Consider the following 23,356-nt stretch of genomic DNA (forward strand, 5'->3'; position numbering starts at 1 on the left):
GAGTCTAAAACGCTGTTGGAACTGATATTCAGATGACACTCAAGTCATGTGAACCGAATTCCGGCGAAGTCCGGACGGTCTGCGAAAGCCAAATCCTCTGCTTGCACCTTCACGAGGGTGGGACTGTTAGTAATCCTGGGTATAACCTCCATGCACAAGCACACTGTGGGTGATCACCCAGGGGTAAACCAACGTAAGCAGGGGTCGAGGTGTGGCGCCCACCCCACATGGAGGAATGGCGCCCCTCTGTGTTACCAGGCATTACTCGGTGGTATAGGTAAATATGTTCCAATACCTCTCGTGTTTGGGGTTTTCATTAAAACTTAGATAAATGTTGCCATTTCCTATTCATTATGATGTCATGATACCAGGTGAAAATACAGAGCATATTCTGTGTTACATATGAAGTCTTATACCTTCAGGTGAAAAAATAGTACTGATGTCCTTTAAGATCAGTACAATTACAATTTTTGCGTACACGAACCATAGAAGAAAGCATAGATAGCTCATTTTGGTAGGGATGTGCTTAATTCATGAGCAATCCAACACTACATGTAAATCTCTGAGTGTCCTCTGAAACTACATGTTTTGTCATCCAGGATAGCGGAGAAGCAAACTGTTGTTCCACTTACAGAGGTGCATGTGGCGGACTATTTTGGATCCCTACTTTGACATTGATTCTCTTTCTGGGAGCAAAGACTGCGGAGGTGAAGTTCTGAAGAGCTGAATGATGGCTTTTATTCTGTAGAAGCAACTCCTGACGCCCTGGAGAGAGATCAGGTGCATCAGTTCCGAGCTTCACCCTAAGGTCGTCGTAGATTGTACAGTAAAAGAGCAGGTGACTCCAGACTTCTGTATTCCCGCAGCGGCAGAGGTCGATGTGATGCAAGCCAAACTGATGGAGTTTTTGATTGAGGAAGCCATGTCCAGTTACCAGAAAGGAAGTTTCCGTAGTTAAGGAGTTAAGGAGCACCGTCTGCGCGGGCAGCACAGCAGTATCATATTAATACCATCCTCCCCACGCACATTGGCGCTTCCGTAGCCAGGTGAACAGGAGCAGCAGTGCGTAGCATACGCCTCTTGATTAGAACGGGGTTCGAGCCCGTGACCACCAAATACGAAGCATGCGGTTAGGTCAGGGAATGACCACCGCATATCCCCGGAGCAATATGGCCTTAGTTGCTAATGCTCCTAAAAACCAAATGAAAACATCCTCCCCATACCGGGTGGAAACGGCCCGGATTCGGATCCCGTCGATGACGCGAGGAACTTTAATGGGCCTTTTTCACTCCGTGACTGAGGTATTCGGTTTCAGGCGTAGATAGCAAGGTTTTCCCACAGAAACTGGGGTTTTTTCGTCCAGAAAAACAGGCAAATCGATCAGAGATCAATTTACAGACACAAATACGGGTTTATGTAATCAATTAAGGGTAACCCTATATAATAATGAAAATTAAATTTGAGTTAAAGAGCACCAGGTTTTAGACTATTTAGAATATAAGAAGGTCACATCAGGCAGAAATTTCTTGTGGCTGCACCAATGGGATGGTCCAATTTGGTCTTCCAGATACTAATTAACTCGTTAAAGCATCTGGATTTGTGAGTGGGGGGGGAGGGAATTTTCATTTAACTGAATACTAAAGCATTTGTTTTTGTGTCGAAATTCCACAAAATAAATTCCAAAATAAAAAAGTAAAAATTTCATCTTAACTTGATCTTGAGCTGGAAATAGCCGGGTCGCCTTTAGACATCTGTTATTAAGAAGCCTTAATTCACCGTCCCTATCTCTCCCGAACATACTGAATTCATTATAATGAATTACTTCATCCCTTATCTACTGATGGTATTACTGCTTCTATTTCTGCTAATATGTAAAATATGTGCTGCTAATATCTGAAAATTTCAAAAAATTCAGGATTTATTTGATGCTAAAAGTTTATTATATTTTATTTAATAATTATGGAATAGCACCCCACAAAGCAATATTTAGCTTTTTATACAGTTAATATAGCAGACTTTCTAAAATTTTTAAATGAAAGGATCCATCATTGGATCCTTTCATTTAATAATTTATTGGAAGCATAAATGACAAAATCGCAGCTTTATAATAGAATTTCACTGAAGATTTAATCTCCTATGTCAGTACAGAAACAGAAGAGAGCAGTTTCAGAGACACTTGTATCCATAGCGATAATAGCTAGTGTACTGAGGATACCATTCTTTAATCTTATCGTACAGAGAAAGTCCTTCCAGAGGTCCGAGAGTTCCTCCATATTCTGATGGAAGAAGATCTGGGGAGATGTAATCATGCAGTGTCTCAACACTGTCGTGGAAAACGATCTGAAAAAAAAAAAAAAAAAAATACATTAGCATTAGTAGAGGCCTATGATGCAAAAAAGCAACTTTGTGTAGCATCAGCCAAAAAAAAAAAAAAAAAAATTCCACTTCACCCCTCCGTTCGTTCGAAAAACCTGTCAAGCTGAGCCTTAAACTTATTTAGGCTATCAACTTCCACAACAAGGGATGGAAGTCTGTTCCACTAACCAACTACCTGCTGGCTAAAGGCAAATTTCCACACATCTATCCTACATTTGTCTTTCCTCAATTTGAATTTATGCCCTCTCAGGTGATTATTCTGAACAAGAGGAAGAATTCCATCAGCATTGAGCATGTTCAAACAATTCATGGCTTTATACACCTCTATCAGATCACCTCGCCGGTGCCTAGTCTCCAGACACTGTAATTTGCAAAACTTAAGCTTTCTTCGTAAGAGCAACCCTTCATCCCATTCAATAATCTTGCTGCCCTTCTCTGTATTCGATCCAGCAGCTCTACATCCTTCTTGAAACGAGGCCTCCAGACCTGTATACAGTACTCTAGGTGTGGTCTTATACAAGGAATAATCACCTCCTTATCCCTGCTAGAAAAATTCCTGTATGTCATTGATAAGACACAATGAGCTACTCTTGCAGCCCGTCTGCACTGCTCACAGAACTTCATATCTGTCTGCACAATTACCCCTAGGTCCTTTTCATTCTCTACCACTGTCAGTGTAGTACCACAGAGTTGATACATTGCTCTGGGGTTGCTGTTTTCCATATGTAGTACTTTACATTTGTCAATGTTAAACTTCATTTGCCACCTCTCAGCCAATCTGCTTAACCTTTCCAGATCCTGTTGCAGCAGCATAGCATCAGTAGTGTCCTTAACAACCCTGCCAACCTTTGTGTCATCTGCAAACTTGTACATTAAGCTTGATATACCATCATCAATATTATTTATAAATACAGAAAACAATAATGGACCTAACACTGAACCCTGAGAGACTCCACTAATAACATTAGACTACGATGAGCAGTGTCCATTGATTTCCACTCTCTGTCCTCTCCCCATCAACGATCCCTTTATCCATAGCAGCAATTTGCCTCCAATGCCACACTGATCCAATTTGTGCAGCAGTCTTCCATGTGCAACAGTATCAAAAGCCTTTCTAAGATCCAAGTATATAATATCAAAGTTATTCCCTGCATCCAGTCCTTTGTGACTGCATCATAGTATCCAATCAAATTGGTTAGGCAAGACTTCCCCTTAACAAAACCATGCTGTGTCCGAGCTATAACTGAAGCCTTGTCTAGATGATCCTGCAGTGCTTCTTTAACCAGTGCCTCCATTAATTTTCCAGGAACAAAAGTTAAAATCACAGGTCTATATTTACTTGTGTCAGCCTTTGATCCTCCTTTGTGAATTGGGGTCACATTTGCACATCTCCAGTCTATGGGTGCCTCCCCTGAGTCCAAGGAAGCTCTCATAATTATGGCTAAGGGACTTCCTTTGCTGCCTCCTTTAATTGAACTGGATAGATCCCATCTACCGCAGGCGACTTTCTTGTATTTATCTTCAACAATTTCTCCTCCACTTTACTCTCAGTTATCACAAGATTATCTAGCTTACTGCCAGAGTTGAATACACCTCTGGCATTCCCTTCGCCCAATAACTCCTCATGTGTGAATGTCAATGCAAAGTTACCATTCTCCAAGGTTATCATTCTCCACTACATTACCCTTGCACGTTACTTTCTGGGGGCATCAACTACTTGTAATTTAAGTATTAATCTGAGTAATCCGCCACTTGTAATTTATACAGGGTGTTTCAGTTAAACGTTTCAGAACTTCTAAGAGGGGTAGGGTACATCCTGACAACTCGAAATCATATAGCAATGTGGGGTCGGAAATGCTTTCCTGAAGCGGTATTGTACACAGAAGTCGTCGTGCGACGTCGTGCAGCACAGACTCGATTTTCGGTCAATGAATGGGCCGGTATTATGGGAGATCACCTCATCGGACCTTACCTGTTACCGTGTCGTCTAACCGGACCTATCTACTTGATCTTTCTGCAGCAAGTATTGCCACAACTTTTGAGAGATGAACAGATTGCTGCATCGACGCAACAGACAATGTGGTTCCAACACGATGGAGCCCCTGCCCATTATGGCGGAGATGTTCGTAACTACCTGGATGTCACATTTGGTCAACAGTGGATCGGACGTGGTGGTCCCGTGCGTTGGCCTGCTCGGTCACCCGACCTATCATGTCTTGATTTTTATTTCTGGGGTCATATGAAATCGCTAGTTTATGACACCCCTGTTGACAATGCTGAGGAGCTGGTTGCAAAAATCGCAGTAGCTGCCGAAGAAATTCGAAATTCGCCTGGAGTATTCCAGAATGTTCGGATGTCCATGCGTCGGAGATGTGAGGCGTGCATTGTAGCCCGTGGAAGAAACTTGGAACACTTACTTTAATCCATGTACCTTTTGCTTCTTTTCATGTATTATTAAAACGATTTCTCACTTACGGTCTCTTTTCTTTATGGTGCTTCTGTGTACAACACCGCTTCAGGAAAGCATTTCCGACCCCACATTGCTATATGATTTCGAGTGGTCAGGATGTACCCTACCCCTCTTAGAAGTTCTGAAACGTTTAACTGAAACACCCTGTAGAGATGCTGAAATCATAGAGAGATAAAGCTGATTTATAAATATTCGTTGTTTATTTACACTCAAAAGGAAAATAAAATATAGATAGGCCAATTGAAAATTTACAAGTCACAGTACACCACCAAACACAAGAATGATATTGGTCGCTGAATATAAATAGTTACTTTACCTCAAAGCTCTATTCTTAGGCAAGCCAAATTGGCTAAACTCTGCACTTCTTTGCCTAATATGATGGTGATTAAACTGGAAAGCAGTACGATATGAGATGATCTGCTTGATATCAATAGCTCTTTTTCTTAGTGCTGTTACTATTTTTAAATATTGTAAACGAAATGTTTCATTAGATTGTGTGAGTAAGATTATTTTTTTGGAGTGTCGTGAAGTCCTTAATACTACATTACACCTTAAAATTTCATCCCCTATCTAAACATTGTTTTTTTAAATAATGGACTACTGCTGTTTAAGATAAGAATATAACATATCGCTGCTGGATTCTCTTCCAATCAACAGCTTCGCTTTGTGCCTACATGATGTTTTGCAACAGCTGTAAAAAGTTTTTAACCGTCAAAACTAGAATTCGGACACTAAATGTATGAAACTTGCTTCTTGTACAAATAGTAGACGAGCCTTCTATTTTCTTGCAAAAAGTATTGGCCACAACTTCTGTCAATCGATGCTCCACCTCTGTTGTATAGTTATGTTTCTTATACATCCTCAATTAAACTAAAGATGATTTATTAACAGATTACTTTTGCTCTTACTTTTGCGTCGATGGTTTTGGTAAATCCCATCCTACGGCTTACCAAACTTTTTCCTTCCATGGTTGCTGTAGACTTGTGACACGAGAATATTAGAGTAATCCTGAACAATTTTGATGTCAGTGTCTCTAATAACATATGGCTGTTCTTCATGTGATTAAAACTGTTGGTCCAAATCTTGTAAGTGTTTTGTGACCTCTTTTGATCCTCCCTTACTACTGTTTTCTCTTTTGCATCAAATTTAACTATATCCAGCCATTTCCTAATTCTTTTATTGTTCTTTCCAAAGTAATCGAAAAATCTACCAATTGCCATTGCTTAATGGCTGCTTGTACAAGTAAAAATGTAATATTAATCATTTTGAAGAGAGAGACATTAATGCGTTATTTTTGGAGTATTGTACATACAAAATATCGTGGCCTTTGAATAAACATATTCAGGATGCAAATAATTAGAATAGAATACCAACGAAATCCATTAGGATTTCGTTGGTATTCTATTCGTTGTTAATAGCATCTGGTGTACATAAGCAAATGAATGCATAATTTCGTTACTTTAATTACATTGATAAATTTATTATAAAATGTCTAAAATTGTTCAATGTTACAAGGCCCTCTATATCACCCTTATAAAAGTTAACAAAATTACTGTCCTCGATGATATTTATTAATATTTTTGGCACACCCCTTTCTTATACTCACCTTTATAAAAATAGTTTAATCTCAGTCATTTTAAAAAGCTCTTATGCGTTGTGTTTTTTGTTAAGTTGGTCACCACTCTAATTTTTTGGATATTTTAACATCGTATTACGTGGACTGTCCAGACTCTTGATGTTATTTAATGTCCAGAAGAAGACGTTTATCATAAATATACTGTTGTTTTTACAGCGAATCATTTGTTAAATTTTGTAGTTATTAGGGTGATAAAGCTAAGCTTAATAACTACCGACCTATTACTATACTGAATACAATTGCGAAAATTTTTGAACTCCGGCTTTATAAATATCTTAGTTCCTATCTTCACCCGTTTATCAATAATCATCAGTATGCTTTTCTTCTCAGGAAATCAACTGTTTCAAATCTTGCCTTGTTTTCTCATTTCCTACAAACAAACAAACTTGGACAAAGGAAATCAAATCGATTCGCTTTTCCTTGATATTTCACAAGCATTTGACTCTGTCCACATCGATCTTTTGCTGTTCAAGCTGTCATCTTATGGTCTACGATCCCCTTTACTGGATTTGCTTGATTCATTGCATTAAAATCATAAACTCTCCGTAATAATTGATGGTACTTCATCGACTCCGTTATTGTTTCGCAAGGTGTTCCTCAAGGCTCACCATTGGGTCCGCTCTCCTTTATTGTTTATACTAATGATTTGTACACCTTATTTCAGTCCTTAATGCTGAGTGGCAACTCTATGCAGATGATATTAAACTTTACAAAGTTGTTCGTTCTTCAACTGACAGAGATGAAGTCCAGTCCTGTCTTGATTCCCTCTCACTCTGGCTCAATAAAAATAACTTGTTTCTAAACCCGTTAAAATGTAAATTATGTCGCTTTCCCTCGAATCGTTTAGTTGGACCCTTCATCCTTACTGATTATTATATTGGAAACCCTTTAATTGCAAGTACTGATTCGTTCAAGGATTTAGGTGTCCAATTTCGATCTGATATTCATCCCACTTCCTACGTTGATCACCTAATATCTCAGAGTTCCAAACTTCTTGGAATAATCAAGCGTTCTTCCTCTGTTTTCAAGAGTGACAAAGTTATAATTCTTCTCTAAGAGAAACTTATACTTCCCATTTTTGATTATTGTGATATTTATCTGGTCCCCACAACAGGAATATCTTTCTCACAGACTTGAGAGAATTCAAATTAAATTCATTAAATTCTCACGCTATCAAAATCACATTGCCTTTAACTGTCGAAATTATGGAGCTTTTGTGGTCGCTTCAGAATCATTCCTCTTCACTCAAGACTACAACTCCATGGGTCTCTTTTTGTCTTCAATATCATAATCTCTGTTATCGATTCTCCATATCTTTTTGATCAAATACCTTTCGCTCTGATGAATTTGATGAATTTGAAGTATTGCTCAAAACAACAAAGGCAGATATTGTTGGGATATCAGAGACGTGGTGTCACACAGATATAAGGAATGCAGAACTGAAATTTGGGGAGTACAACGTGTACAGAAAGGATATTTTATTTTTATTTTTATTTATTATTTATTAACACACAACTGTATATACATTCTCAAGATATATTAATCAATTTATATACAATATTTATATACAGATTTATATACATGCTCTTATATATACTGTAGTCTTTCTGTACATTGATTGTGTGTGTCCTGATATGAAGGGTGGCTTCTAGAAATAAGCCCATCTCCACCTTTTACTCCTGTGAAAGCTCAGAACGTCTGCAAAACAGGCCAGAAAAAAGAGTGTTATGTCAGGCCATTTCGCCACGAGGGACTAAGCAACACCGGGATCAACCATTCTCGTGTGTGCTGTAATGCACAAATCCCGCACCTACCGGAAGTAGTGCTATACAGGTAGGTGCCAGCAATCCCGCCCCCAAGGCTGCCCAAACTTGGAAGCCAGCGAAAAAATAAAAAATATATAAATAAAAATAATAAAAAAAAAAATCCAACTAAGAACAATGTATACTTGTTGAAACAAAAGCGACATTATACAATTATTTACATGTAAATAGCAAATACATACATTTAGAATGACATTAACTTAACAATAACACTTAGAAACATTAACATTAACACTTAGATTAACATTATCTCCACTTAGAGTCCATCCACAAATGCAAAACTGCATTTGGGTATCCAGGAGCAGAAGATCATCTCGCACTGTAAACAAGAAACATCCTATAAAGATGACATTACAAGAGGTGTTCTGTCGTCAAATGTGCAGCACTTCCCTTAATTGGTATCCTGCAATAGATTTCTTAACTCCTGTCTTCTTTTAAAAACTTTGGCCGAGAATTCCTGAAGCAAAGCAAAGATGTCCCAGCTCTGAACCAAGAGAGGTAAATTATTCTCTGTGAGGTTTGGTAACCTATTTAGTAATTCCTGCCTGTCTGAAGAATACAGTCCGCATTCAAGGATGACATGTCTCCAAGATTCAACCTCACCGCACGAAGAGTAGGGGTCAGGTTCTAATCCTCTTTCAAATAGTTTGGCCCTTAAGCCATGTCCAGTGATTAAGTAACTCGTGGTTATGGTGGGAGCAAACCAAGAAGACACCCTCCTGTCCATTGCAAAGTTTACGGCTGAAATGAAGCCTCTTGTAATGGTTCCATACTCACTCAAATCCCAACGTTGCTGCCAGCAATTCACAAGCTCACCCCAAATTCTACGTTTTTCCTCCTTTATGTTGTTATTTGGATTAGAGGTGATATTCAATATTTGTAACGCCCTTCCCTTCTTTAAGTTATATACAATACCTGGCAAAATAATGTGTAAATCCAAGGGGATGGTACCTGCAATAACCTGTAAGGCATTTGTCGACACTCTCCTGGGATCGCGTATAACTGTAAGCAGCATTGTACGTTGCAGGGACAGAAGCTTGGCTTTAGTTGTAACCTTGGTAGCAGCCGCAAACCAAATACCAGCACCATAAACTACAATGGGAAGAAATATCGTCTTGTAGTACAATACCAGAGTTTTTTTGGATAAACCCCATTCCTTGCGGGAAATTCTAACAACTGCAGCTACGAACGTTTTGATTTTTTAATTGATTTTAGGGATATGTACATGAAACCTGAAACGATCATCTAAAGTTAAACCCAACTACTTGGTGTTCTGTACATATGGAATTTGAGTACCATATAGGGTTACCTTTGGTGGCCTTCCATAATCGAAGTGGTGTTTAAACACCATGAAATTGGTCTTGGTGACAGAAATCTTTAGTTTATTTAAACCCGCCTATGCCACTAAATTATTCAAAACTGACTGAATTTTTTGTTCGAGAATTTGTCTTGATCCTCCCTGCACTGCCACCACCAAGTCATCTGCATATGTAACTTTGATGAACTCATCGCTATTCTTCGTGAGCCACTGGTCTAGCACTGCATTCCAAAAGAGAGGTCCCAAGACTGAAACCGGAGGGCATACTTTTGAAACGGTAGTCGTGTACGATAAATGCTTTGCACGTACTCTAATTTGTCGGTCCTTAAAGTAAGATCTGAGGATTTTGAATGGTAGTCATCACACCTTACCAGTTGCAGTGACCTGAGAGCACTCTCCCACCAAAGGGAATCAAAGGCGCCCTCAAAGTCAATAAAAACAGCAAGAACATATTTGCTGTTTACGTCCTGAATGTACGTCAGCAAGGTTGAGATTGCGTCCTCAGTGGAACGTCCTTTTTTGAATCCAAACTGGGAATCAGAGGAGAGTTTATGTTCTGTAAATAATTTTAAAATCCTTGGGGCAATCATCCTTTCAAATAATTTGCCAAGATTGGCCAATAAAGATATTGGCCTGTATGCTCTGCGATTTGTTTTTGGATTTCCCGGTTTATGCAAGATTTTTAAGAGTGCAAGCTTCCATTCAAGATGAAAAAGCCCTTCTAGCAAGCATTTATTAAATAAGTTCAATAAAATCTCAGGAAAGAATTCATAAAATTTTTCAATTACTTGATTCTCAATGAGGCCAATGCCAGGGCCAGGACATTTTTTATGGTTCAATTTAACTACGGCAGCTCCTAGCTCAAGCATATTAAAATTGGCAGTTTCGGTTGCCCCTTATATTCCTGATTAATGCGTCTGTACAGAAAGGATAGACAGGACAGGAGAGGAAGGGAGGAGGGGTTATGTTATTAGTTAAGAAACACATAAAATCCAAGAAAGTGAAGCCAATAGACATCGCTGGACAGTGCAGTGTCGAGTCAGTTTGGTGTGACATAAGCATTGGGAGATCAAAATTGAGAGTAGGAGTGTGCTATAGGCCTAATGATTCTGATGAGTATAATAAGAAGCTGTACAGGGAAATAGAGTAGGCCAGTAAATCAGAGAGTCTTATAATGGGGGATTTTAATTTCCCAGATATTGACTGGAATTTGTGGGTTGGTCACTCACACTAGCAAGGCTTTTGTGGATTTATTGGATGATTGTTTTCTACATCAGCATGTTCAGGAGGCAACTACAAGGAGTAATAAATACTCTTGATCTGATTATCAGTAGTGATTCTTCATGCATTAATAATCTGCAGATAAAGGAACCACTAGGTGGCAGTGATCACAGTGTGCTAGAGTGGGATTTACTCAAAGAGGTAACTACCATTAGGGGTAAATGGGAAGGGATTTTGCTTTCGTAAAGGCGACTACGATGGTCTAGGACAGTATTTAAATTCTTTACAGTGGGACCAATTGATCATGTTACCAACAGAAAATTCAAAATGGGAAGCATACAAAGAACTTATCTTGGAAGCTACTAGGCTATACATACCAACTAGGAAATATTGTTCAAAGTTTAGGCCTGAATGGATGTCAGATGAACTAATGAGATATGTGACAGAGAATAAAATGCATGGGATGCATATAAGCTGGTCTATAACCAAGTCACAAAGGTGATTAGGCAGGCAAAGGCATATTATGAGAAATCCTTGGCAAAGGATGCAAAGAAAATCGGAAAAGAGTTCTTTACCTATGTAAACTCTAGAAGGAAGGGGATGAATCAGATTGGTCCACTGGATATTGATGGTTCAACAGTTGAGGATCCTGCTCAGGTGGCTAACAAATTAAACGAGTATTTTGCATCTATATTCACACGTGAGGAGTTAACCAGGAAGGGGAGTGCCAGAGGTAAAGTAAACTCTGGCAGGGAGCCAAATGATTTTGTAATAACTGAGAGGAAATTAGGGGTGAAATTTTTGAGAATAAACATAAAAAAGGCACCTGGCGGTGGACGGGATCTATCTAGTTATATTAAAGGAGGCAGCAAAGGAAGTAAGCAAACCCTTAGGCATAATTATGAGAGCTTCTTTGTACTCAGGGGAAGTACCCATAGACTGGATATGTGGAAATATGACCCCGATTCACAAAGGAGGATCAAAGGCTGACACAAGTAATTATAAACCTGTGAGTTTAATTTCTGTTCCAGGAAAATTAATGGAATCACTGGTTAAAGAAGTACTGCAGGATCATCAAGACAAGATTTCAGTTATAGCTCGGACACAGCATGGTTTTGTTAAGGGGAAGTCTTGCCTAACCAGTCTGACTGGATACAATGATGCAGTCACAAAGGAACTGGATGCAGGGAATAACTTTGATATTATATACTTGGATCTTAGAAAGGCTTTTGATACTGTTGCACATGGAAGACTGCTGCACAAATTGGACCAGTGTGGCATTAGAGGCAAATTGCTGCTATGGATAAAGGGATCGTTGATGGAGAGAAGACAGAGAGTGGAAATCAATGGACACTGCTCATCGTAGTCTAATGTTATTAGTGGAGTCTCTCGGGGTTCAGTGTTAGGTCCATTATTGTTTTCTGTATTTATAAATGATATTGATGATGGTATATCAAGCTGATTGTTCACGTTTTCGGATGATACAAAGGTTGACAGGATTGTTAAGGACACTACTGACGCTATGATGCTGCAACAGGATCTGGAAAGACTGAGTAGATGGGCTGAGAGGTGGCAAATGAAGTTTAACATTGATAAATCTAAAGTACTACATAAGGGAAACAGCAACCCCAGAGTAACGTATCAAATCTGTGGTACTACACTGACAGTGCTAGCAAATGAGAAGGACCTGGGGGTAATTGTGTAGGCAGATATGAAGTTCTCTGATCAGTGCAGACGGGCTGCAAGGGTAGCTCATGGTGTATTGTCAATGATATATAGGACTTTTTCTAGCAGGGATAAGGAGGTGATTATTTCCTTGTATAAGGCAATGGTCAAGCCACACTTTGAGTACTGTATACAAGTCTGGAGGCCTCATTTCAAGAAGAATATAGAGCTGCTGGAACGAGTACAGAGAAGGACAACAAGACTAGTGAATGGAACAAAGGGTTTCTCTTACTAAGAAAGCTTAAGTTTTGCAAATTACATTGTCTGGAGAGTAGGCACCGGTGAGGTGATCTGATGGAGATGTATAAAGCCTTGAATGGTTTGAGGCCGACCGGGCTAGCCGGGTGGGTAAAGTGCCTGCCTAGCAACCCAACAGTCGCGAGTTCGAATCCCGCCGCGGGCTTGGTTCAAAGTACTGCAAAAAACAAACTTTGGGAGGTGCATTAGTATTAGTATTAGTAGTAGTAACGGCCGCATAGTGCAAGAAAGCCTATGGCTTATGCTGCACCAGCCGAAAGAAAAAAAAAAAAAAAAAACCACAATGATAAAAACTAAAAAATATATAAAATAAAATAAATAACTAAATAATAATATTTAATAAAAAAAAAAAAAAAAAAGGAAATTAAACCTATCATCCTATGCGCTTCCCTTACATGAAAGTACTATCCAGATGACCTTTGAACTTCCCCAAACTATCGGCTTCTATCACCCATGAAGGCAACTTATTCCAGAAAATTATAACTCGCTGGCTAAAATAAAACTTCCTGCAGTTCAATCTGAACATTTCCCCCCGTAACTTGAATTTATGTCCCCTAGTACTAGCATCATTTGTAATCTTGAAAATGTCGTCCTCATTCATTTTACTGATGCCTCTCAGAGCCTTAAACACCTCAATCAAATCTCCTCTAAGGTGTCTAGTTTCCAAACTCAGCAACCCACATATTCGAAGTCTTTCTTCATAAGGACGCCCTTTTGCCGATCTCACCAGGCGAGTTACCCTTTTTTGCACCCTTTCAAGAAGCTCGATGTCTTTCTTTAGGTGCGGTCTCCATACTTGAACAGAGTATTCCAAGTGTGGTCTAACATAAGCCTTATATAATGGCATTATCACGTCCCTATCTCTACTTGCAAAAGTTCGATAGATCATCGATAGGACACCATGGGTCTTCCTTGCAACCTGTTTACAATGCTCAGAGAATTTCGTGTCTGACCGTATCGTAACACCCAAGTCCCTTTCCTCCAGTACTGGGTTTAGTTGAACTCCACCAAGTGAATAAGTGTTTTTGGGATTACTGATTCCCAGGTGTAATACCTTACACTTTGTTGGATTAAAGCACAGCTGCCATATTTCTGACCATTCCTGAAGTCTATCTAGGTCTCTCTGAAGACGCTCAGCTTGACAGTGATCATTAACTACTCTACCAATTTTAACATCACCTGCAAATTTAGACATCACGCCCTTCATCCATGTTGTTTATGAAAATTAAAAACAACTGTGGTCCTAATACTGATCCTTGGGGAATCCCACTTCTTACATCAACGCAATCTGAGGAATAGCCATTTATCACAACCCTCTGCCTCCTGCCCTGAAGCCATCCTTCTATCGATCTAAGGATTTTCCCAGTGATTCCAACCTGTTCCAGCGTATAAAGCAACCGCTCATGTGGGACTGAGTCAAAAGCTTTGCTGAAATCTAAATAAACAATGTCGAAATTATTCCCTAAATCCAGCTCGTGAGTGACCCTTTCGAAATAGCGAACCAGATTTGTTAAACATGATTTTCCCTTTACGAAACCATGCTGAGTATCCTTGAGAATTTCAATTCGATCCAAATGATCCTGAATTCCACCCTTTATCATTGCCTCCATGATTTTCCCTACTACTGAAGTCAGACTGACAGGTCGATAATTTCCAACTTCACTTTCAGGGCCACCCTTATGTATGTGAGGTACACTTACACTTTTCCAATCCAAGGGAATCTCCCCAGAGTGTCGTGATGCTCACATAATTAGCCTCAATGGTTCAATGCACTCGCTTGCCGCCTCTTAAGATTATAGGGTATATTCCATCAATACCAGGAGCCATACTGCTCTGTAGGTTGGAAAGTTTTTTCATTAAATGTTCAAGCGAAATTTCAATATCATTAATTACATATTTTTTAACTTCGCTCCCACAATTTCCCTTTGCCACAAAAGGCTTTTCATTTGTAAATATCGATGCAAAATAACTGTTGAGTTCATCTGAAACGGTAGCTGGTGTATTTATTACTGTCCACTTTCCCTTACATAAAGGTCCGATCTGCTTTGTCCTGTTCTTCTTGGCATATATATATATGAAGAATTCGTTATCCTCCCTCCCCCCTCTTAGCTCTGTTTGCTAGTGATTTCTCATAAACTGCCATTGCATGTCGAACCTTTTCTGTGGCTCTATTACACATCACCTTGTAGCTGTTATAGGTTTCAGTACTTTTTATTGCTCTGTAATCTTTCCATGCCACCTTTTTCTGCTCACGTAGTGTGGCTACTTCACTATTCATCCAACTTGGAACCCTCCTCGTGGAGTACTTTTTTTTTTTTTTTTTTTTAATGGCATATACGCATTCAAGGCATCTGAGATTAATGTTTTAAAAGCGTACCACAGTTCAATTGTATTCCTTCTCAGCGCGATATCTACCCAGTTAATAGAGGCCATGTAGTACCTTAAGGCATCGTAATTTCCTTTTCTGAAATTAAAACCCATTCCTTTGCCTTTTACTTCTGCTACCTCTCTCGTCATCATCCACCGTAGAACTCCGTGATCACTTCCTGCTACTGGTTCCTCTACTGTCAGCCCTGTTATGTCATCTGATTCATGGTGATGATGAGGTCTAGGATATTCTTTTCTCTAGTACTTTCCCCTGACATGTTGATACAAACAACAGTCATCTAGTTGATTTAAAAATTTTGTTCCCCATGTCGAGTTTCCTTCCCATTTACTCCAATCAATTAGAGGCAAATAGAAATCACCCATAATAAGGCATTGACTGTTACTTGCCCATTCCATTTGCATGTAGAGGCTTTTGTCATAATCTTCACAATCACCTGGTCTGTAGATTACTCCTACTCGCATTATACCTTTGTTTCCAACTATCTCACACCATACAGACTCTATACTAGCATGTGAAATGTCTGAATCCGGAAAAGCTCTCGTCGCACTCAGGCTGCTTCTGATAAGAAGCATTACCTCACCACCCCTTCTATCTAACCTATCCTTCCTAAATACATTATACAAGCAGTACTGATATTCATCATCCCCAATTTCCAGGTGACACCACGTCTCTGTAAGCCCTATTATGTTCGCGTTACTTGATTTAACCAGCAGTTCAAATTCGCTCATTTTATTGACGACACTTTTAACGTTACTGTATAAACAATTAAGATTTACTGTTCTTGTATATTTAACAACCCTAACACAACCCTTGAAGTTTTTTAGGCTCTCTTCCCTGATATTAGCTACCTGCTCACGTGAAACGTCTTTGCCCCCAGAACATCTAGATAATACGTCCAGTTGGGGTAACAGATAAGAACTCTTAAGGTATGTGCAAGAGTTACATTGACCAATATTATCAGATAAACGCGTGTCAGTATTACCCACATCCCCCCCCCCCTAACTAACAGTTTCTCTGAACCTTTAAGGTATCCTGAATAATACTGGCAAAAACTTTTGCACCACCTTTGTTTAAGTGTATCCCGTCTCTACAAAACAAATTCTTTCCGCCTACAAGTGTGGGCCATGCTGATAGAAATTTACCCCCTAAAGCCTTGTAGATTCCTTCAAGTCTTGAGTTAATCCACAAGGCTCTTAACATATAGTTCCTCCTATCGTGTCTGGGCAGAATTGCAGACATATAGACATTATGGCCTAGCTCGCGACATTTCCTCAGCATGGTCCTGTATTTTTCCAACAAATCGTCAGATCGTGTACGTTTAATATCGTTTGTCCCCACATGAATAATAATATTTTCTTTACCCCCTTTAAAATCTGTTAAAATCTGTTTTTAGGCTCGAATCGGGTGTGCATCACTTGGTAGATTGCTGGAGTTTTGAGTTCCTGACGAGCTCCCAGATGCATTATTGTCGAGGGCAAGCACTCGCTTTTTCAGGGATTCAAATTTTTCCATCAGTGCACCAAATTGTAATTTAAGATCGGTGCACTCCTTACATCAATCACAAAGAAAAGAATCCCCAGGTGAGGTAGCATTAGTCACCAGGTCGACCTTGGAAAACATTCCACAGGTTCCACAACGGATTAAATCATGACTCAACCGTAAATCGCCATCGGCTATTTCCGTGTGAGTCACGATACCCTGTGACGTGTTTAAGGCAGATCTCGTAACTACCATTATAAAATTAAATAAATATCAATGAAAGTTAACTTTACACAATTATATCTTTGTGATCGATGTAAGGAGTGCACCGATCTTAAATTACAATTTGGTGCACTGATGGAACAATTTGAGTCCCTGAAGAAACGAGTGCTTGCCCTCGAAAATAATGCATCTGGGAGCTCGTCAGGGACTCAAAACTCCAGCAATCTACCAAGTGATGCACATCCGATTCGAGCCACAAAACAGAAAAACCAAGTGCAAACTACTCTGGTTAAAAAGCAAATTGTTTTATTAGGAGACTACATTGTCAGGGAAACGGGGAATATTTTTTGTAATAAAGATAGGTGGAGCAGAACCAGGGTATCTCTGCCGGGAGCAACTATTCATTATGTCACCAGCAGATTGTCAGATTTTGAAGGGGGTAAAGAAAATATTATTATTCATGGGGACAAATAACATTAAACGTACACGATCTGACGATTTGTTGGAAAAATACAGGACCATGCTGTGGAAATGTCGCGAGATAGGCCATAATGTCTATGTGTCTGTAATTCTGCCAAGACACGATAGGAGGAATTATATGTTAAGAGCCTTGTGGATTAACTCAAGACTTGAAGGAATCTGCAAGGCTTTAGGGGGTAAATTTCTATGAGCATGGCCCACACTTGTAGGTAGAAGGAATTTGTTTTGTAGAGACGGGATACACTTAAACAAAGGTGGTGCAAAGGTTTTTGCCAGTATTATTGAGGATACCTTAAAGGTTCAGGGAAACTGCTAGTTACGGGGGATGTGGGTAATACTGACACGCGTTTATCTGATAATATTGGTCAATGTAACTCTTGCACATACCTTAAGAGTTCTTATCTGTTACCGCAACTGGACGTATTATCTAGATGTTCTGAAGGCAGAAACGTTTCAAGTGAGCGGGTAGCTAATGCCAGGGAAGCGAGCCTAAAAAAACTTCAAGGGTTGTGTTAGGGTTGTTAAATATACAAGAACAGTAAATCTTAATTGTTTATACCGTAACGTTAGAGGTGTCGTCAATAAAATGAGCGAATTCGAACTGCTGGTTAAAACAAGTAACGCGGACATAATAGGGCTTACAGAGACGTGGTGCCACCCGGAAATTGGGGAGGATGAGTTTCAGTACGGCTTGTATTATGTATTTAGGAAGGATAGGTTAGACAGAAGTGGTCGTGGAGTAATGCTTCTTATCAGAAGCAGCCTGAGTGCGACGATAGCTTTCCCGAATTCAGACGTTTCACATGCTAGTATAGAGTCTGTATGGTGTGAGATAGTTGGAAACAAAGATGTAATGCTGGGAGGAGTAATCTACAGACCAGGTGATTGTGAAGATTATGACAAAAGCCTCTACATGCAAATGGAATGGGCAAGTAACAGTCAATGCCTTATTGTGGGTGATTTCAATTTGCCTCTAATTGATTGGAGTAAATGGGAAGGAAACTCGACATGGGGAACAAAATGTTTAAATCAACTAGATGATTGTTATTTGTATCAACATGTCAGGGAAAGTACTAGAGAAAAGAATATCCTAGACCTCATCATCACACATGAATCAGATGACATAACAAGGCTGACAATAGAAGAACCAGTAGCAGGAAATGATCACGGAGTTCTACGGTGGATGATGACGAGAGAGGTAGCAGAATTAAAAGGCAAAGGAATGGGTTTTAATTTCAGAAAAGGAAATTACGATTCCTTAAGGTACTACATGGCCTCTATTAACTGGGTAGATATCGCGCTGAGAATGAATACAATTGAACTGTGGTACGCTTTGAAAACATTAATCACAGATGCCTTGAATGCGTAAATACCATTAAAAAAATACTCCACGAGAAGGGTTCCAAGTTGGATGAATAGTGAAGTTGCCACATTACTTAAGCAGAAAAAGGTGGCATGGGAAGGTTACAGAGCAATAAAAGTACTGAAGCCTATAACAGGTACAAGGTGATGTGTAATAGAGTCACAGAAAAGGTTCGACATGCAATGGCAGTTTATGAGAAATCACTAGCAAAGAGAGCAAAGAGGGGGGGATAAAGAATTCTTCACAGATATAAATGCCAAGAAGAGCAGGACAAACCAGATCGGACCTTTGCGTAAGGGAAAGGGGATAGTAATAAATACACCAGCTGCCGTTGCAGATGAACTCAACAGTTATTTTGCATCGATATTTACAAATGAAAAGCCTTTTGTGCCAAAGGGAAATTGTGGGAGCGAAGTTAAAAAATATGTAATTAATGATATTGAAATTTCGCAAGATAATTTAATGAAAAACCTTCGAGCCTACAGACCAGTAAAGCTCCTGGAGTTGATGGAATATACTCTATAATCTTAAGAGAGGCGGCAAGCGAGTGCATTGAACCATTGAGGCTAATTATGCGAGCATCACTAGACTCTGGGGAGATTCCCTTGGATTGGAAAAGTGCAAATGTACCTCCCATGCATAAGGGTGGCTCTAAAAGTGAAGTTGGAAATTATCGACCTGTCAGTCTGACTTCAGTAGTAGGGAAAATCATATAGGTAATGATCAAGGGTGGAATTCAGGATCATTTGGATCGAACTGAAATTCTCAAGGATACTCAGCATGGTTTCGTAAAGGGAAAATCATGTTTAACAAATCTGGTTCGCTATTTCGAAAGGGTCACTCACGAGCTGGATTTAGGGAATAATTTCGACATTGTTTATTTAGATTTCAGCAAAGCTTTTGACTCAGTCCCACATGAGCGGTTGCTTTATAAGCTGGAACAGGTTGGAATCACTGGGAAAATCCTTAGATGGATAGAAGGATGGCTTCAGGGCAGGAGGCAGAGGGTTGTGATAAATGGCTATTCCTCAGATTGTGTTGATGTAAGAAGTGGGGTTCCCCAAGGATCAGTATTAGGACCACTGTTGTTTTTAATTTTCATAAACGACATTGATGAAGGGATAGAGAGCATGATGTCTAAATTTGCAGATGATGTTAAGATTGGTAGAGTAGTTAATGATCACTGTCAAGCTGAGCTTCTTCAGAGAGACCTAGATAGACTTTAGGAATGGTCAGAAGAATGGCAACTGTGCTTTAATTCAACAAAGTGTAAGGTATTACACCTGGGAAACAGTAATCCCAAAAAAACCTATTCACTTGGTGGAGTTCAACTAAACCCAGTACTAGAGGAAAGGGACTTGGGTGTTACGATACGGTCAGACATGAAATTCTCTGAGCACTGTAAACAGGTTGCAAGGAAGGCCCATGGTGTCCTATCGATGATCTATCGAACTTTCGCAAGTATAGATAGGGACGTGATAATGCCATTATATAAGGCTTATGTTAGACCACACTTGGAATACTGTGTTCAAGTATGGAGATCGCACCTAAAGAAAGACATCGAGCTTCTTGAAAGGGTGCAAAGAAGGGTAACTCGCCTGGTGAGATCGGCAGAAGGGTGGCCTTATGAAGAAAGTGTGGGTTGCAGAGTTTGGAAACTAGACAGCTTAGAGGAGATTTGATTGAGGTGTTTAAGGCTCTGAGAGGCATCAGTAAAATGAATGAGGACAAAAGTTTCAAGATTATAAATGATGCTAGAACTCGGGGACATAAATTCAAGTTAGGGGGGGAAATGTTTAGATTGGACTGCAGGAAGTTTTATTTTAGCCAGCGAGTTATAAATTACTGGAATAAGTTGCCTTCATGGGTGGTCGAGGCCGACAGTTTGGGGAAATTCAAAGGTAATCTGGAGATAGTACTTTCGGATAAGGGAAGCGCATAGGATGATAGGTTTAATTTCCTTTTTATTTATTTTTTATTTTATTTTATTTTTTATTTATTAATTATTATTATTTCGTTATTTATTTTTTGTTTTTATCATTGTTTTGTTCGGATTTTTTTTTTTTTTTTGGATGGTGCAGCATAAGCCACAGGCTTTCTTGCACCATGCGACCGTTACTAATACTAATACTAATACGACGGTTGTCATGGTGATTAATGACAGTGATTATAACACAACAGCAAAAAGTCCCGATTGAAGTTCGACATTAAGAATGCAATGTATTTCATATGGTAACAGTAAACCCCGAATAACGTATCTTTTGTGTGATAAGACACTATGGATAGTACAAGATGCTTAGAGCCAGGTTCATTTTGTACTCTACAGAAATTTTTCTTGAAAGTTTTAAGTCATATCTTGAGTATTGCATACAGGTTTAGTTTCGAAGCCTCATAGCACGAATCTATTGGTAAAGGTGCACAAAAAAGCAACGATATTATTAAAGGGAACAAAAGGATGCTCTTACCAAAAACGATTTCAGTCTTGGCACCTCCGAGAAGTTCTGTTTGAAATATTTATGGAAATGAATATGTTTACTGTATTTTAAGATGTCCTTAAGCGGATCGCTGATGGCATACTTACTCTTTTTTAGAGGAAACACAAGACAAAGCATAAATTTCAATCCCGAGAGGATGATCGAAGAATTGATGATATTTGCTTTTGCAGTTAGCGGGTAGTTGGCTGTTCGATATATTTCATCATATTGTTGTAGAGGTAGGCAGATTGAATAAATTTAAGAAAGAAATAGACAAATTTTAGCAGGGATGGGCAGGTTATGTGGGTACTCTTTTGGTTGATGCTGCATAAATTTGTTCTCTTGCACCATTTTCTGCTACTAATATTAATGCTGGAATCATAACATAAAAGTCTAAATGATTATTTTTGAATTTAAAAGTGCTAACTTACCCGTTTTTGTAAACTTTCACTAAGAACGTGCCTTATCACAAACCAAGCTGCTTTGATAATATAGGATGTGTTAAACACGTGAATTTCTTTTAGTCGAACTGCAAGACTACCCTAGAAGCAAGTAAAAGATTATATATTAGAGGAGTGTCCTATTCAAAATATAGTTATATTTCTGCAAAGTTACATAGAGTTAATAAAAGCCTGTTATTGAAAATTTCATAATTTTTCTGTTTTTTAACGAAATCGTGAGAGAGAGAAAGCGAGCCATAATGCCCAGTCAAATACGCAGTGTGGATCAATGAAGGATTTCCTTTGTTCCTTCAATGATCATTATCGAAGGAACACCGGTAATCTTTCAAATATGTAGTTCAATCCCTAGTGATTGCTTCATATTTGTTTCTGATAGGGACAAATGAAGTCATGAAACTTGCAACAAATATTTTCGTAGCTGCTCGTCAATGGATCTACGAGGCTGACATTGAATATTCGGACAAATCTGAAAATGGATTGAGGTTTGTAGTTTTATTTATTTACCCTTTGTTTCTGCACAGCCGTTGAAGTGTGAAGATCACATGTTTTCGCATAGTTATGGTATCAGCTCAAATTGTTGGTACCATTTTAGTAGGGCATCGATGACTATAACTGCTGAGGTGGTTAACGTATCTAGCGCAACTCTTCAAAAGCGATGTCTGCAATCATCAATTATTGAAAATGAAAATCTGACAGGAAGACTTGTGAAAGAAAATCGAAGCGCTAACTGAAAGAGACTACCGGACAGTGAAAAAGATTGTACCCCGTAAACATAAAATAGCTACCATAAAAAGAACTTCAGAACTTAATGTGAGTGTCAGCTGTCCAGCCAGTGGGTGAGAATTGCAAAACAGTGGGTGAGAATTTCATAAACCGAAATTTATTGCAAGTCGCTATTGCCACGCCACTATAATGATAATGCTTCAATGCACACAGCCAGATGTGCTCAATGTTGGTTTGAAGGAATGAAACTGTGGCTAAGCATCATCGATTGATTACACATTCACCAGACTTAAAGGTTATCGAGCCACTGTGGATAAATTTTCAGAGAACAGTGAGAAGCAGATTCATCCGCCTGCATCACTCAAGGAGCGTGAAACATTCCTCCATTAACAATGTTCCAATATTCCGCTGAAGACAGTTCATTGAGATTTATTTGAATCTATTTTTCCACGTAGAATGCAAACTGCTTTATAAACGAAGTGTGGCCGATCGCCATATTAATGCATATCTCTAACTCTTATCAAACGTGTTTCTATTATTTTATCCACCCTCTGTACGTATTTAATTCGACCTTCCCTCAAAGTATATAGGGCACTATATTTTGGCATTGTCATTTTTCCAATGCACTGCATTTGAGAAAAAAAATTGAGAATAAATAAAATTGTAACAAAAATCTGTTTATTCCTTTGAACTATACACTGAGTGATCATTGAATTATGACCACCTCCATGAAAACTGAATGCGACCCGTTGACTGCATGAGAGAGTGAGGAGTTAGTCGACCTACGTAGCATAGATAAGGTGTCAGTGGTCCAATAAGTAGTAAAATTCCGAGAGCGATGGGTAAAAGGAAGGATTTATCGGACTTTGATAAAGGACAGATTGTAGGTGCTCGACGAGCTGGTGCCACGATTTCTCAAAAGGCTGAATTGGTGGGGC

At 39.2% G+C, this 23,356-nt stretch overlaps 1 protein-coding gene across 1 annotated transcript in view; it reads right to left on the minus strand.

Moving 5' to 3' along the window:
* Positions 1-2,116: 2,116 nt before the first annotated feature.
* The window catches only part of LOC150077690 (clavesin-1-like), an 80,782-nt gene continuing 59,542 nt past the window's right edge, over positions 2,117-23,356 (minus strand). The window contains exons 5-6 of the mRNA XM_090384716.1: positions 21,666-21,776; positions 2,117-2,340 (exon numbers count right to left, since the gene is read on the minus strand). Of these exons, the coding sequence (XP_090240842.1) occupies positions 2,167-2,340; positions 21,666-21,776 (285 nt within the window). The 3' untranslated portion in view covers positions 2,117-2,166. The remainder of the gene's footprint in view (positions 2,341-21,665; positions 21,777-23,356) is intronic.

The sequence above is a fragment of the Mastigoproctus giganteus genome, chromosome 11 (assembly GCF_048544385.1).
Source record: "Mastigoproctus giganteus isolate SK-2022 chromosome 11, ASM4854438v1, whole genome shotgun sequence".
NCBI classification, from domain to species: Eukaryota; Metazoa; Arthropoda; class Arachnida; order Uropygi; family Thelyphonidae; genus Mastigoproctus; species Mastigoproctus giganteus.